This window comes from Antechinus flavipes, chromosome 1 (assembly GCF_016432865.1).
Source record: "Antechinus flavipes isolate AdamAnt ecotype Samford, QLD, Australia chromosome 1, AdamAnt_v2, whole genome shotgun sequence".
NCBI classification, from domain to species: domain Eukaryota; kingdom Metazoa; phylum Chordata; class Mammalia; order Dasyuromorphia; family Dasyuridae; genus Antechinus; species Antechinus flavipes.
Window position 1 is genome coordinate 717138036 of NC_067398.1, and position 16460 is coordinate 717154495.

The 16460-nt window shown below is 48.8% G+C and overlaps 1 protein-coding gene across 1 annotated transcript in view; it reads left to right on the forward strand.

The window, feature by feature from the left end:
• Nucleotides 1–16460, forward strand: part of SLC5A1 (solute carrier family 5 member 1) — a 63383-nt gene that overhangs the window by 15636 nt on the left and 31287 nt on the right. Inside the window, exons 3-5 of the mRNA XM_051973178.1 lie at nt 12918–13022; nt 13624–13683; nt 14772–14876. Coding sequence (XP_051829138.1) covers nt 12918–13022; nt 13624–13683; nt 14772–14876 — 270 coding nt within the window. The remainder of the gene's footprint in view (nt 1–12917; nt 13023–13623; nt 13684–14771; nt 14877–16460) is intronic.

Below are 16460 nucleotides of genomic sequence, written 5' to 3' on the forward strand. Positions count from 1 at the left end.
TTTCCTTCTCCAGCCCATTTTACATATGAGGAAACTGAGGCATACAGGGTGAAGTGACCCAGCTCGAAAGTGTCTGAGACCACATTTGAACTCAGTTTTTTCTGATTTCGGGACTGGTGCTCTCTCCACTCTGCCACTTTTTTTTTTCCTAATCACGAAATATTTTCCCAAGAATTTACCCTATCGAACGCCAGCCCAGGCAAACAAACTGGCTTGGGTTCTGTTTACCTTTCAGTGAAGTAATTTTTATACATCAAGCAGAATAATAGGATTTCTGTCCCTCCCTCTGCGATGTCATCAGGTTTCTTTCCTCGTCCCCAGAGCCGGTCTCCGTGCTGGATGGTCCCCACGACCTCCAACCTTTGGCTCTGCCTTTTGGTCTCAGGGCAGCTTTCTTTGCGTTCGTCCCCCCTTGTTGGACGGCACTCCGACGCTCCATTCCGGCCAAGGTCTGCAGTGGGCCCACACTCTTCAAAGGTCTTGGAGCCCTCTAGCTTCTCTCTCCCTCTCATGAGGGAATGCCAGGAGAAGATTTTACTTAATGCTGAGGGAGGTGAGTTTATAGCTGGACAGCCCAAGAACTGAGGCTCCCAGAGGCAAGGTCACACAGGATTCGGACTGGAACTCAGGCCTCCTGTTCCCCGGACCGGGCTCTTTCCTGCTCTCATGGGCCTGTGGTTCCTGAGCCCAGACACAGCAGTGGCTCCAGGCACTGAGGTCTCGATGGGGCTCATAGAGCTGGCAGGAAGATCTGCCAGGGCCTCCGGGGAGTCCCTCAGGGGTCACAAATGCAGGGGGGTCTCTCGCCCTCAGAGAGCTGTTGCCACTCGCTATCTCACCCGTTCCTTGGGTTTCTTGGCCATGTGGCTCCACTCCCATTCTCTAGGACCCAGCTTTTTCTAGGGCTCCTTCCTGGGTGAAGGCTGGGCTGTCAGCCCCACCAAGGAAGTGATCAATCCCTTGCGATTCCCCCAACCCCGGCAGGCCTAGAGACACCTTCCCCGAAGCATCCAGAAAATCAACTCTGAGATTCTGTCTCCCAGCACGGCTTGGCCAGACCCACCGACAGAAAGAAGCAAAGCTTTATTCAACCATAAGGAAGGGAATGAGGCTGGAGCTTGGAGGCTGTTTCATTTATCTATCTATCTGTCTGTCTATTTATCTGTTTGTCTGTCTATCTGTCTGTCTGTCTGTCCATTCATTCGTTCATTCATTACTTATCTGTCTGTCCATTCATTTACTTATCTATTTATACGTCTGTCTGTATGTTTATTTATTCATTCATTTGCTTATCTATCTCTCTATCTCTCTGTCTGTCTGTCTGTCTGTTTTTGGAGGTTGTTTCTTTCCACTCCTGATGCTGTGCCCCCAGGGGCCCCCCGTGGGGACGATATGGCTCCAGAAGCCTCAGTTTCCTCTGTATATTGTGCGTACTTGACAATGCCATGTTCACAAATGGTCCCCGGGCTTGGGGTTAGATAAGTCAAGATGGGATGAATTCACCTGGGTGACCTTAAGCAAGTCCTTTCCTGTCTAGTTAGGAATGGCATCTAATGACCTTTGACACCTAAGTTGCTATGACCTAGTCTCTTTTGGGGCCTCATTTCAGCACAGAGGTGACCCAGGATCTGCATAGGACAAGACTTGACAGGTACTGCTGGGCTGGAAGGACTTAGTGTGAGCCTGGTGATAACTGTTTAATCAGTCAGTCAATCAACTGGTCAACATTTATTAAGCACCTACTATATGCCAGGCACCATGCTAAGTAATGTTGCCTAATGCCCAGCCTCACTAAGTCTAAAGGAGGCTTATTAAGAGCCTGACCATAAGGTGATGAGTTTGGGGAGCACAGAATGGTTCAAAAGGCCCATTTTCTTCAAAAAAAATTTTGGGGGCAGCTAGGTGACACAGTGCAGAGAGCACCAGCCCTCAGGAGGCCCTGAGTTCAAATCTGACCTCAGACACCTAATATTTCTTAGCTGTGTGATCCTAGGCAAGTCACTTAACCCAATTGCCTCAGCAAAAAAAAAAAAAAAAAAAAACCATTTTCATTGATATCTTTTGTTTTGCCTTTCCCCATCGTTCTGCTTCCTCTTCCAAGAAAGCTGCCCTCTATAACAAAGGATTTTTTTTTTAAAGAAAGAGAAAAAAATTCAGTAAAACTGCCCAGCACCTCAAATCAAAAGGGCATTTTCTGCACTAATCCCCACAAATGGAGCCCCCACCTCTGAAAAGGAGCAGGGGGGGTGTATCAAAGACCATTTTCGAAGCGCCTACACTGGCCACAAAAATGACAAAGCCAGGACCCAGTGGGTGTGAGTGACCGAGCCAATGAAACACTCGCGTGTCTTTTCATTTACACTATTTAAAGTCCTGATTATATAAAAGTAGTATTTGGTTCCAGCCCAAAGGAAATAATCAGGATGAATTCGAGTTAAGTTTGACCTCTTCATGGAATCTGGTTTTCACATAATCAGGCCTTAGTTGCAGCTTCTTGGAAGTCTGAATCCCAGAACCACCGTTTGGTGGCGACTTCAGTTCGAACCTTGAACTTCATCCGAAGACCTCCAATGACAGTGACCTCACTACTTCTCAAGGCAACCAGTCCCTCTTTCACAGGGTTCTGATGACCAGGAAGTTTTTCCCGACATCACGGCTAAATTTGCCCCTTTGAAGTCTCTCTTTATGACCCTCGGCGTCATTACCCTGCATGCCTTCTGTCCCCAAGCTGATGGCAGACCTCCAGTTTCCTGAGTCGCGAGCCCTTGGGCTTGCTGGGGGGAGGAGTTCACGAAGGGTGGAATCTGCCAGAATAGAATCCAGTCATTGTCTCCGGGGGAAATTATTTGTCCCTGAATTAGCTTCGGCTTCGGAAGCTGGTGTCTAAATATTTATTCAAGGCTCAGAAAGGAGATGTCCTGAATGGACGGGCTTCACGTTGTCGTCTGCCCAATCCACCAGCACTCGGTCAGTCGATGAAGAAGCATTTCTTATATACCTACTCTGTGTCCAGCCATGTTTTAAGTATCCAGTAAGTGCTCAATAAGTGCATGCGGTCGATGGACTGATGCTAGGTGGCCCTCAATGGATTTTGGACCGAGGTCAAAAGATGGGCCGCCCCAAATATTAACCTCCCAAAGGAGATGCGCAGATGATAGACAGCCTGAACGTGGGTCCCAGAAGTTGTCCGGGCTGCCCCTCCTCCTTTTATAGGTGAGGAAACTACTTATTCCTGGATACGTAACCTGGCCCATTGGTCTGAAGCTGGAAGGGATCTCAGAGATCTTTTGGGCTAAGCCATAAGAAAAAAAAAAGGCACAGATTGGGGAAGGGACTAATTCAAGGATGTAGAATCATTGTTTTTGGGATAGAGGAGTCCTGAAAACCAAGATAGTCTAATACCCTCATTTTACAGATGGGGAAATTGTGGCCCAAGAAATGACTTGTCCAAGAACATGTAAGTAAGTAAAAGGCAGGATTTTAACTCTGGCTCTGTCTGCCGAGCCAGGGCTTCCTCAGATAGCAAGTCTGGGCGTAATGTGGGACAAACAACATGGCTGCCACCTGACCGCATGGAGAATGCAGATGAAACATCTTCTAGCCTCCAGGGAAATCCAGAAAGGGGCAGTCAGGGACGACTGCACTTGGCATCTAGTTTGGCACATAGTAAGAGATGAATCAATGTTAATTGACCGACTGATTCTATAGATCTATGGGACTTAAATGTAGAATCCCAGGTAAGGAAGGACATCTGTGTGGAGGCGCCGGAAAAAAGCTCGGGATCTAGTCTTACGTCTCCCACTGGCTCTGTCCTCTGTTCTTACGACATGTTAATCTGTGACATTTCCACCTGTGTGGCCCCGTTTCATGTGCACAGTTTTTCCCCTTCCACTAGAACTTATGATGTCCCTTATTTTTAGCAATAATAATAATAATGTATATAGAGATCTATCATCTATGTTTCCCTTCATCCATTCATCCATCTTATCGATTACCTCTTTTTCAGCTATTTGCCTATCTGTCTATCTCTCTGTCAGTCTGTCTATCCATCTATCTATCATCTATCTATCTTTTCATTGATCGATCGGTCTGTCTGTCTGTCTATCTATCTAATATGAAAAGCAGTGCATCATAGTGGGCAAGGGGATGTCCTCGGAAACAGGAAAACCTGGATCCCAATCCTGCCCCATCACATACTCACTGGGCAGTCATCGAACCTCACAGGGCCTCAGGCGGCTCCCTCAGACTAAGGTCCAGAGAAAGTCGCGATTCGTAGACTGAGTTTCCATCCTAAAAGTTTCCGTACACCAATGAAATTATAGGTTTGATCATCCCCTAAAACAACCAATCACCCCCCTCTAGGGCTTTTGGATTTGCCAGGTGCTTTCCTGGCAGTTGTAATTTCTGTGCTCTATAACGCAGGGGCCAGAGACCATGCCTTGTGAGGTTTTGTGGTCCTTACAGCCTCCTGTCCAGAGCTGAGGCTTGGCTGGGATTTGTTGGAAGCAGTTAGACCTCAGGACCTCTCTGGCAGGATAAGGAGAGTCTTTCTAGGTTAAATCTGGGGACTCGTTTGGTTTGGACCTTTGGGGGGTACCCAGGGCTTACTGAAGGACTAAGGCACTTCTTGGACTTGGGGAAGTTCCAGACCGGGGTGGTGGGGAGAGTTCTAGCCCGGTGCGAACTACTGGAGAGGAGAACTGATTGATAGTCACAGAGGCCTTTTTCTTCCCCGAGGACTGGGACCTAGCTCGCTGGCAAGGGGGAATAGCTAGAGGTCAGGGCTTGGGTGGCAAGAAGCGTTAGAGGGGTCGGCCTCATTCTGGAGGTCAGGGTTATATTTAGGTTTGGCCTGAAGAAAGGGGAGGAAAAACTTGAGGAAGGGGGCATGGTATGCATAAAGCCTCCTAAACTTGTCACCAGGGGACCCGAGTTCAAATTCACACTTACTGTTTAATCCCTGGCCAGTTATTTGACCTTTGGAAACCCACGTGTAAAATAAACATGATAGTACTGAGAAAAAAGCACTGAATTTGGAGTCTGAACAGTTGGTTTCTAACATGAGGGAAGAAATAAGCATTTATATAGCACCTACTATGTGCCAGGAACCATACTAAGCACTTTTACAAATCTCCCATTTGATCCTCTTAATGTATGTGCTATACTACCCCCATTTTACAGCCGATGAAGCAGGCAGACAGAGGTCATTACTACCAGGAACCATGGAAAGCATCCTGGATGCCTGAATCCTGAATGGTGCTTTTTATTTTGCTGAGGCAATTGGAGTTGAGTGACTTGCCCAGGGTCACACAGTTAGGAAGTGTTAAGTGATTTGAACTCAGGCCCTCCTGACTTCAGGGCTGGTGCGCTATCCACTGCACCACCTAGCCACCTCCCGGATGGTGGTTTTTGGCCTTCAAAGGCTGACTATCTAACCAGAGGCAGCAGCCTCTTGGCTTGGGATCAGAGTGAGAAAGAACTTTGAAAAGTCTACTTTCCTGGCTTCCCCCTTTGGCCATTTGCTACCTCTATGATCTTGGAGCTTCAGCGTCCTCCTCTAGAAAATCAGGAGATTGAAGCAGACGATCTCCGAGGACCCTTCTAGCTTTAAATCCAGGATTCCGAAAAAGTCAAATACTCCAATAAAGTTCCCCAAAGTCCAGCAGCGAAGGGCTCATGTCCAAGCTCCAAGGAAGTGTCGCTGGCCAGGGTCCTGAAGGAGTCCTACAGCTGATACAGGGATTAGTGGTCCTCCAACAATGATGCTTCCGAATGGACTTGTTTGAATTGTGGTCACTCCAGCCCATGAGCCAAGGAAAGAGAGTCCCCTGGATCCTCCTGCCGTCTCCCGTACGAGCAGATAGCTTTAAACGTCTGGGTGTACGGGAAAGTTCTAGTTAAGTAGCCTAGAGCAGTACAGGAATTCTAGCAACATCCCTTTCCTTCGCTGCTGCCTTGACTCAGAGGATGGGAGGGATGGGATGATTTTTAGAGATACTGTGGTCTAGCAATGGTTCTCTAGCTCATATGGTTCAAATTCCTCTCTTCTATTTATTTCTCTCCCAGACTCCTGAAGGGGGTTGGAAGGTCCCTTCTAGCTCTAAATCTACAAACTCACTTTTTTTTTTTTTTTTTTTTTTTGTTGCTGAGGCGATTGGGGTTAAGTGACTTGCCCAGGATCACACAGCTAGGAAGGGTTAAGTGTCTGAGGCCAGATTTGAACTCGGGTCCTCCTGACTTCAGAGTTGGTGCTCTATCCATTGCACCACCTTGCTGCCCCCCACACTCACATTTTACAGAAGAGGAAACTGTGGATTACCCATAGACACACGACTAGTTGGTGGAGACAGCAAATCTTAGAATCCCGGTATCCTGGCTTCTAATTCAGCATCGATTTTCATTAGTCTGAGAACCCGGACTTTATTTAAGAAGCCATAGGGAGATATTAAGATACTGCTAAGTAGTGCAATGGATAGAATGCTGGCTGAGCATCAGAAAGTTCAAATCTGACTTCAGACACTTTTTCGTTGTGCAGTCCCAGACAAATGACTTCATCCTATTTGTCTCAGTTTCTTCCTCTGTAAAACGAGCTGGAGAAGAACACGGCAAACTGCTCTGCTATCTCTGCCGAGAAAACCCAATTTTTGGGAGGAACTTGAAGAATCAGGTATAACTGAAAAACGACTTAAAAAGGAAGCTGGTAAATGAGTTGGGGTAAGGAAAGAATAAGCAGAACTGAATATAGAAAGCTGCATCCAGAAGTTTTTCAAGTTGAAAGTGGGCTGGATTGAACAAGTTGAAGTCCAGTTAATATCCTGTCTCTGTTCTGTCTGACAAGTTATTGGCCTTCATTCTCTCCTCCCCGTTAGATTGGAAATCCCTTGAGGTCAGGGACTATCCTTTGTCTTTCTGTGTGTTCTGAGCACTCAGTGCGGTGCCCGGCACACAACTGGCCCTTAATAATGACTTGCCGACTCGACTAATAGGGATGGATGGAGGGACTTGCCTTGGGTGCAAAAATCTACTTTACAAGGACAAGATGGGCGCGGTACGGCAGCGGCTCACGTGGGGAAGAGTCCGAGACTTTAGTAGACGCTAAACCCAGTGTGATTCAGCGGGACATGCGGCTGCCAAGAAAGTGAATTGATGAGTAAGTTAAGGGCAAGTCTCATTGTCCTCTGCCCTCGATCAGCCATGTTGGGAGGATCGTGTTTCATTCTGGGCGTTGCGGCTCAGGGAGAGCATCGATAAGCTGGCGAGAGGCCAGAGGAAGGCAACCAGGATTGATAAAGGGCCTCCGGATCATAGCACAGGAGGTTCCGTGAAAAGAACTGGGAATGTCGAGCCCAGAGAAAAGGCTTGGGCCATATTTGAAAGGCTGATGTGAGACCCCTGCCACAATCCAGAAAGCTGGATTAGAAGTAATCGGTGAAAGTTGCAGAGGCAGATTTAGGCTTCAAATCAGATGAAATGTTCTAGTTACCAGAGCTGTCCCACAGTGGAGTGGACTGGCTGGGAGGTAGTGAGCTCCCCATCTTTGGAAGTCTTCCAGTTGAGGTTGAATGACCACTTGTCAGAGGTATTGTAAAAGAAACTCCTTTCAGGAATGGGTGAGGTTAGATACCTCAAAGGTCCCTTTCGACTCTGAAATTCAGTCAATTCATGATGGATTGGAGGGGAAGAGACGTGGAGGCAAGGAGGTTCATTTCAGTGGCTACTGCAACAAGTGAGGCTAGTAGGAATGGCTATCTGACTTGGGGATGGGCAGGAGAGACTGGGGATGAACTGGGATGACTATAAAGGTCATAATGAAGGAAAGATCTTCAGGGCTTGGGGGGAGGAAAGGAAGAAGGAGAAATCACAGATAACTTCAAGTTCTGGGCCTGAAAAAAAATCATCATAATGCTAGCTAGCCAAACCTCTCCTCCCTAGAGTGCACGAAGGTTTCCATTTTGTTTTTAATTAATTTTTAAAGATACCTTTTGACTTTAATCACCTTTCTTTCAAATATAAGATGTACCAAAAGTCTTAGTGCAATTCTAACTTATTAAAGATTTAAGGGAAATGGCAAGGAAATAAATCTTTATATAGTCCCCTATTATATGCTAAGCGCTTTTTATAAATATTATCTCATTTGGTCCTCACAACAACTTTGGAAAGTAGGTGCTATTATTATTGTATTTTTATTTACAGTTAAGGAAACCGAGGCAAACAGAAGTTAAATGACTTGTTCAGGGTCACACAGTAAATAGACCCAGCTTTAAGCTTTATTATGTTTTAAATCTATCTCTCCTGCCTTCCCTACCCAGAGAATTATCTCTTATAGCAAAGAATGAAGGGAAAAAAGAAACAAAGACGTTCATTGAAACTAATCAATGTGCCAGCTTGGTCTGACTCAGCATTCTGTTCCCATTTAGGGGGAAAAAATCCCTTCTTTGGGCCAGATTCTAAGGCTTTTAAAGCCTTTCCCCCCCAACAATCGGTAACGTAGGGAGTGCCAGCGTAATGATCCCTACTCTAGAGATGAAGTCACTGAGACTCCAACAGGAAACGAGAGCAGCTTCCGGTCACACAGGAAATACACGAGGCAGGATTTGAACTCAGGTTTTCGGGATCTCCCCATTACTTCTCCTTAGAAGGAAACTGACAGAAAGGATCACAGAATCGCAAGCCATGGAAGTGAAAGGAGCTCCTTAGAGGGAGCTGAGGAAGGGGGGTGGGGCAGGACACTGAGGCCTGGGGGTGGGGAGGGGAGGGGAGGGGTAGGAAAGGGGGGGGGGTAATTTACTAAGAGCACACAGTTCCCAAATCAGGCCATCGAGGTATTTATGGTCCCAGAAGCCAGGCGCTGTCCTTGGTGCTGAGGGGGCCACAACAAAGAAGAAATTGTAACTCCAGGAAATTAATTAAGGATGGGGATTGGGGGGAGGGGCAGGGGGCGGGAGAAAGAGAGGGAGTACATGCAAATATTAAGATATAAAGCCCACGGGAGCAGATACAATCAGCACAGGCCTGAGCTAGAATTCGAACTCAGGTCTTCTTCCTCCAACTCTGAGCTCTTTCTATGACATTACAAGAGAAGCAGGAGGGATCCAGCAGGCCATGCCCCTGACCCGAAGCCACCGGCCAGAGCCAGAGGGGTCATGTGCAAGGCTGGGGGGAGGGAGACCCAGGGGCCTTTCCCCATCAGACCCAGAGCCAAAGCTGAGCGGGAAGGAATCATGGGAATTAGGGATTAACCAGGGCCGGTTAATCATTGCTGCTAATTGCCCCCTTAATAATCTAGCATTAGGATTAATAATTCATCGGGAGCTAAAGGTGATAGTGGGAAGATAGTGGGGACAGTGCTGACATGGAAGCTCTCTGAACTCTGGCCTCTGCGGGTCGGGCCTGACTTAGGAAAATGAGTATCAGGCAATCAGCGGGCGCTTACTGAACACCTGCTCTAGCCACGACGTGCTGAAGCTACAGAGATAAGCGTGAAAAAGCCCGGCTCACGAGGATGTCACAATCTAGTCCGGAAACAAGCAGGGGGGAGGGAGGCGGTTTATTATAGTTATAAAGTGGGGCAGCTGGAGGGCGCAGTGGTTAGAGCACCAGCCCTGAAGTCAGGAGGACCCGAGTTCAAATCTGACCTCAGACACTTAACACTTTCTAGCTGTGTGACCCTGGGTGAGTCACTTAGCCCCAACTCCCTCAGCTAAAAAAAAAAATAGAATAGCTATAAAGAGTGTAATTACAAATACACACAAAGTAGTTAGTGACAAGGTAGCTGAGAGAAGGCACCAGCAGCTGTAAAGATCAGGAAAAGTGTCACCAAGAAGGTAGTGTTTGAGCAGAGTCTTGAAGGAAGCGAGTGGTTCTAGGAGGTAGAGATGAGGGAAGGGGGGGGAGCCTAGCCACTGCAAAGGCACGGAGGACATGGAGTATAAGAAACAGAGAGAAGGGCATTCTGGTTTTTTGTTTTGTTTTGTATTGTTTTTGTTTGTTGTTGTTTTTGCTGAGGTTAAGTGACCTGCCCAGGGTCACACAATCAGGAAGCGTTAAGTTTCTGAGGCCAGATTTGAACTCGGGTCCTCCTGACTTCAGGGCTGGTGCTCTAACCACTGCGCCCCCAGCCTCCCTGAGAAGACCATTCTGGCACAAGTCAGGGAATAGTGTCCAATGAGGCTGGAAATGCAAACAGAGGAATCGTATTTGATTTGAGCGATAATGGAAAGAATTAATTGAGTTGGAGAGGAAGAGATCTGAGTGAGGAAGGAGACGGGAAGGATGGAGCCCGGAGGGACTTGAGATCGGGGGACCCTGTAGGGCTAATAACCCGTCCCAGTTACTTTGGTGACGGCCTGAGCTGAGCCGGGATCTGTGGGAGCAGAGAGAGGAGGCTGGGCCGGAGGGAGAACGCTGGCGCTGAGCACTTTGCCATGTCCTTTTCTGGCGCATTTGGCCGATGAGGAAGTTCAGGCAGTCAGGGTTAAGTGACTCCCGCAGGGTCGCACGGCAGACAGGCGCCTGAGACTGGCTCCCGAGCCGCTCTCTGTGCTCTGCCCGCCCTTGGGAGGGGTTACCCACAGGCGGGATTTGTCAGTGACTGGGTCTGGAGGAGGGGAGAGAGCCCGGAGTCACAAGCCCGGGACGCTGGAGAAGGGCGATGCCGCGGGCCTCTGTGGGGGTGGGGGCCGGACAGGGAGCCTGGTTTGTGGTGACGGAGCCACCGAGTCACCTCCCCCGCGTCCTTTCCAAAAGCACTGGTCGTGCCCGCGGTAACTGGTTCCAGCCCGATGGAAACACACGGGGCGATTTAAGTAATGAGACCATTACGCGAATTCCACGGCCCCGCTCTCCAGAGTTCCCGGTGACCTCGCGGGCGCCGGATTCGGGGCCTCCTCGCAGACTCTTTCTCCTTGACCTCCCCAGCCTGCAGCACAGTGACGCCCCTTTCCCGAAACTCTGAGCTTTGGGTTCTCGGGGCAGGCCCTTCTCCCGGGTCTCTCCCGCTCTCTTTTTCTCCTTTGCTGGATCCTCAGCCAGCTCGCTCCCACTCACTGCGGCTGTGCCAGAAGCTTCTGTCCCCGCCCTCTTTCCTCTCCCTCTCTCCCGTTTCACTCGGTGATCTCATCCCTAATTTAATTATCGGCTCTCTCCTGGCGATTCCCAAATCGACCTTTCCTGCCCGATCCCTCCGCTGACCTCCAACCTCCCGTTTCCCAATGCCCTTCCGACGGTCAGGAGGAAGGCAAACTCATCATGGCCTCCGCTTCCTCCTCCCTTCTCTGTGAGTGTCAGGGCAACGTCCTCCTTCCGATGCTTCCGCCTGGAAACCCAGGGGCCGCCCGGGTTCTGCGCTCTCTCAAGCTCGCCCCCATCAGATCCCTTAAGGCCCGTTGATGTCATCTCCTCCTCTCGGATAGACCCTCGCTCTGGGCCGGGGCCTCGTCACCTCATGCCAGAAATGTGCGGGCCCTGCTGGGAGGGAGGGTCCTGCTGTCCCCCCTCCCCCCAGGTCCCAACACCAAAGAAATTCTCCCAAAGTGCAGCTTTCTTCCTGTTATCTTGTCACCCCAATACGCTCCAGTGGCTCCCTATTACCTCTCGAATCAAATAAAAAGTCCTTTACTTGGCATTCAAAGGCCTTCATTACCCGGCCCTCTCCTACCTTTGAAGTCTTCTTATTCCTCACTCCCCAATTCATACTCTTTGACCTCGTAACCCTGGACTCCTGGCTCCTCTACAGACCAGAGCCTGCATTTCTGGCTCCGACTGCACCCCCTATTGGAACACTCCCCCTTCTCACCTCCAAAGACCGGCTTCCTTCAAGTCCCAGCTAAAACCCCATCTTTTACCCCTTCCCAACGCCTCTTAATTCTGGCAGCCTCCCTAGGCTCCTTATTTCCTATTTATCTAGTACAAATTTGCTTCCCCCGTGAGATGTGAGCTCCTGGAGGCTAGGGATTGCCATTTGGCCTCTTTTTGAATTCTCAGTGCTTACCCAAGTGGCACGTGCATAATAGTGCTTAACCAATTTTTATATTTATATAAACTATATAAATTATATTTTTATACATGATATATAAATTATATTTATATATTATACATATATATTTAGAGAAATATGAAAATATATTATATATAAATTTATAAAAATTATATTTCTATTTGTAATATACATAAATGTATAAAATTATATTTATAATATGTATTACGCATAAATTTATAGAAATTATATTTATATGAATATGTATGGATTTATTGAGTGATTAAGCCCCGGTGCTTCTCAGAACAGGAGGTGGGACCGTGGGTGAGTGTGTGGTGCTGAGACACCTGCCTGCTAACAGAACAAGAGTGAATCACGTGGTCTGGGGAGCCAGGGAGCTCCCAGGAAGGGGCCGCAGTGCTCCTCAGGGACCATCTCGGCCGACTCCCTAACCTTTCAGAAGGGGAACCCCAAGTCTCACAATACTTTTGTGGCAGTGGGAAAACATGGAACTTGTTCTTGCGTTCTCCACAAACTGTGCAATTTATCACGTAATTAAAAGCAGCTTTGTTCGGTCCCTGGCTCTTCCTAACTACACCGGGGCTCCCCGTGGGCTTCTGGGGCAGCCTCCACAGCCTCCCCGAGCCCAGGTGGACATGGTTGGGGGTGCCGAGGAATGACAGATTTCCTGAGGATCGTCTTCTGTCCGGCTCCTGCCCTCTCCCCGTCTCCCAGCCCCGTCCACAGCTCTCATCAGCCTTGTCTGAAGGTTCTCCCCGTCTGGCCTGGGCCCAGGGGCCAGGCCGAGCCCTGTCTCGGCCAGGATCTTGCCATCTTTCTTTTCTCCCGAGGGGGCCAGAGCCCCAGCCAGGGAACCCTTCACGAGATGATCTCCCAGGGTTCAGCATCAGGTCCCTGACCTTGGCTCATCTTTTGCTTCCAGATCGGCGCCTCTCTCTTCGCCAGCAACATTGGCAGCGGCCACTTTGTGGGGCTGGCTGGGACTGGAGCGGCAGCGGGCATTGCCACGGGAGGCTTTGAATGGAATGTGAGTCAAACAAGGACACGGAGTGTTGGAGTTAGGAGGAACAGCTCAGAGAGAGAACAGGGGATGGGAGGGCTGGGGGGGCTTAGAACATGGGATGGCAGGGCTGGGGGGGGGCCTTAGAACAGGGGATGGCAGGGCTGGGAGGGGCCTTAGAACAGGGGATGGCAGGGCTGGGAGGGGCTTTAGAACAGGGGATGTCAGGGCTGGGAGGGACCTAGAACAGGGGATGGCAGGGCTGGGAGGGGCTTTAGAACAGGGGATGGCAGGGCTGGGAGGGGCCTTAGAACAGGGGATGGCAGGGCTGGGAGGGGGCTTAGAACAGGGGGTGTCAGGGCTGGGAGGGGAATTTCGGCATTGCCTGCCAGGTCCGGTCCCTGTTGGGGCCGTTGGCCAGGGAGCCTTCCAGTCTATGTGTGCTATCTGAGAAACTCTGTCCCTGAGCTTTTCTGTGGCCAAAGCGTGGGGAAGGCTGAGTTATACTGTACTCATGGGACGACCCATCTTAGTTGAAATCCTTTGGGGTCACTGGATTTGCAGGTGATAGCTAGGTCAGGGTGGGAGACAAATTGTGTGGTTTTCTAAGGCTTCTTCTCGGTTCCAGGCCCTGGTGCTGGTGGTGATCCTCGGCTGGGTGTTTGTACCAATCTACATCAAGGCCGGGGTGAGTATTGCTCTGTTACTTGGTTACCTACCTCCAAGTATTGCTGATAGAATCAGCTGATGGGGGGCTGAAAGAATCCTGGGAAACACAACCGACTTACTGCACTGAGGGGCCGGAGAAAGCTTAGCTTCTGGTATCCCCAAGAGACTGACTGGCCCAGAATCACTGAGGGAGACGGCCTAGAAGGCTTACGGTCCAACCTCTACCTGGACAAGAATTCCTTTGCCATCCCAGTGGGCAGCTGGTCTCTGTTCCCAGAGCTGAGGAAGCGACAGATTCATGGGAGTGCAGGAGAGGAAGGATTAATGCCCACAGATGTGCTTGGGATCACACGTCTGTGTGTATCTGTGGAAGTGTGAGCAGAGTGCCTACAAGTGTGGATGTGTGTCAGTCGGCGTATAAGTGGGTACCTGGTGCCGGATTTGGGATTTGTGTCTGAGCGTGAGATTCAGGGCATGTGCTTGAAAGCGTGAGATGGCTGATCCACTTTCCAACACTTTGACAATTGTTCTTTCTCTTCTCTTACTCACGCTTAATTGCTCCACTCATTTGTCTTTCTTGCCCGTTGTATTTGTCTCACTGACTACTCTCTCCTTCCCTTGAGTCCTACTCATCGGGACCCCTTTTCCTGAATTATTTCTCTCCTTCAGACTCATCCCTCCATCACCTTTCAAACAGTTTCTCCTCCTCCGCCTAATTTCCAGTTCTCTCAAATTTCAATATCCCCAATTCGACCTCTGGCCTTCTTCCCATCCAAACCTCGTTAGAGCATAATTTCCTTTTTCTGCTCATCCAGCTTACGTCTTTCTCTCTTTCTGGTCTTTCCACAGAAGCGGTAATTGTATGATTGTGGGAATATGTATACTTTTTTCTTCTACACCTAAATGTGTTTCTTATGTTATTTATATAACATATATCATCTTTATGATCTATAGGTAAATAGGCCACCAAGAATCTTCAGTCAGAACTGACTGACCCAGTCATGTCTAAACTAGGTCTTGGGAACTATCCACAAGGGGAGTTTCCTGTTTTTTAGACTCCTGTGTGACCCTTTCCAGGACTGATCTTCTATTTCGCCTACATCACAGGTGGTGACAATGCCAGAATATCTCCGGAAGCGATTTGGTGGGCAGCGCATCCAAGTCTATCTCTCGGTCCTTTCTTTGTTCCTTTACATCTTTACCAAGATCTCGGTAAGCGCCTTTTTCCCGACTTTGCCATTTCAGTGAATGTCTTTGCTTTAAGCGAATTGTATTCCTCTGACTGACGAGAATTAAGGTAAACACGCTGGTGGGGGCTCGTGAGCTCTACCATTTGGGAGTACAGACTCACAGAGTTCTTTTAACTTGGGAATAGCCCTTTGATACCAAAATCTTGTGATGTTTCCTCTTCCACTCCCCTTCTTATTCTCCTCCTCCTCCTTTCCATTTCTCTTTCTTAATAATTGAATAATTTCCATTTCTATAACATAGCAAGGTTTATGACGTGCTTTTCCCATGACAATCCCACAATGCGAGAATTATCGTGTTTGCATTTCTGTTGAAAAAACTGAGATCCAGGTGTCCTGACTTCCTCATGGTCACAGAACTAAATCCATTCCTTCGTGAACATCAACTCCTCAGGGAGAAGCATGGGATCTGGGCCTCCAGTCCCGGTGTCCTGATTTCCTCATGGTCACATAGAGAAATCCATTCCTCCAAGTGGATCATGAGCATCGTCTCCTCAGGGAGAAGCATAGGATCTGGGCCTCCAACCCCGGTGTCCTGATTTCCTCATGGTCACATAGAGAAATCCATTCCTCCAAGTGGATCATGAGCATCGTCTCCTCAGGGAGAAGCATGGGATCTGGGCCTCCAGTCCCAGTGTCCTGTTTTCCTCATGGTCACATAGACAAATCCATTCCTCCAAGTGGATCATGAGCATCGTCTCCTCAGGGAGAAGCATGGGATCTTGGCCTCCAACCCTGATGTCCTGATTTCCTCATGGTCATATAGAGAAATCCATTCCTCCAAGTGGATCATGAGCATCGTCTCCTCAGGGAGAAGCATGGGATCTGGGCCTCCAGTCCCGGTGTCCTGATTTCCTCATGGTCACATAGAGAAATCCATTCCTCCAAGTGGATCATGAGCATCGTCTCCTCAGGGAGAAGCATGGGATCTGGGCCTCCAGTCCCGGTGTCCTGTTTTCCACCACACCCTGTTATTACCTCTCCCACAGGGAAGGGAAAAGAAGGAATTTTAATGAAATTGGACTCAGCAAGGGAAAATCCTGCCTTCTGTGGAGCAGAATAAAGAGAGAAAACTTATCATTCATTCATTATCTCTGTGGAATGGTACAGGCTGAAAACATAAATGGAGATTGAAAGGATTTCCCCAATTGCATGGATGGAGGATGTGTTCTTCTTCAGAATTGAAACGGAGCTGGGATTTTATTGATGGGAGGATTTTCTCCTGTGGAGCAGAAACCGGCCCCTCCCAGTCTCAGAGTTCAGAGGGCATTTGGGAGTTGTTTATTCCAAGCCTCTTATTTTTTCAGATAAAAAAATGGAAGCCCAGAGCAATTGAGTTGGATTTGAATCCAGGGGCTTGGAGTTCCCTGTCCGTTGTCCTGATCGAGGATGACCAAACAGGGAGCAAGGCAGCATCAGCATGGGGCTGTGAAAATAGTTGAGAGAGATGTTTTTCTCTTGGGGATAGAGACTGAAATGTTCACATGACATTCTCTTCCTCATCGGCTCCTTCTACTTCTGATCTGGGTTCCGTGCAAGTTCAATTCAA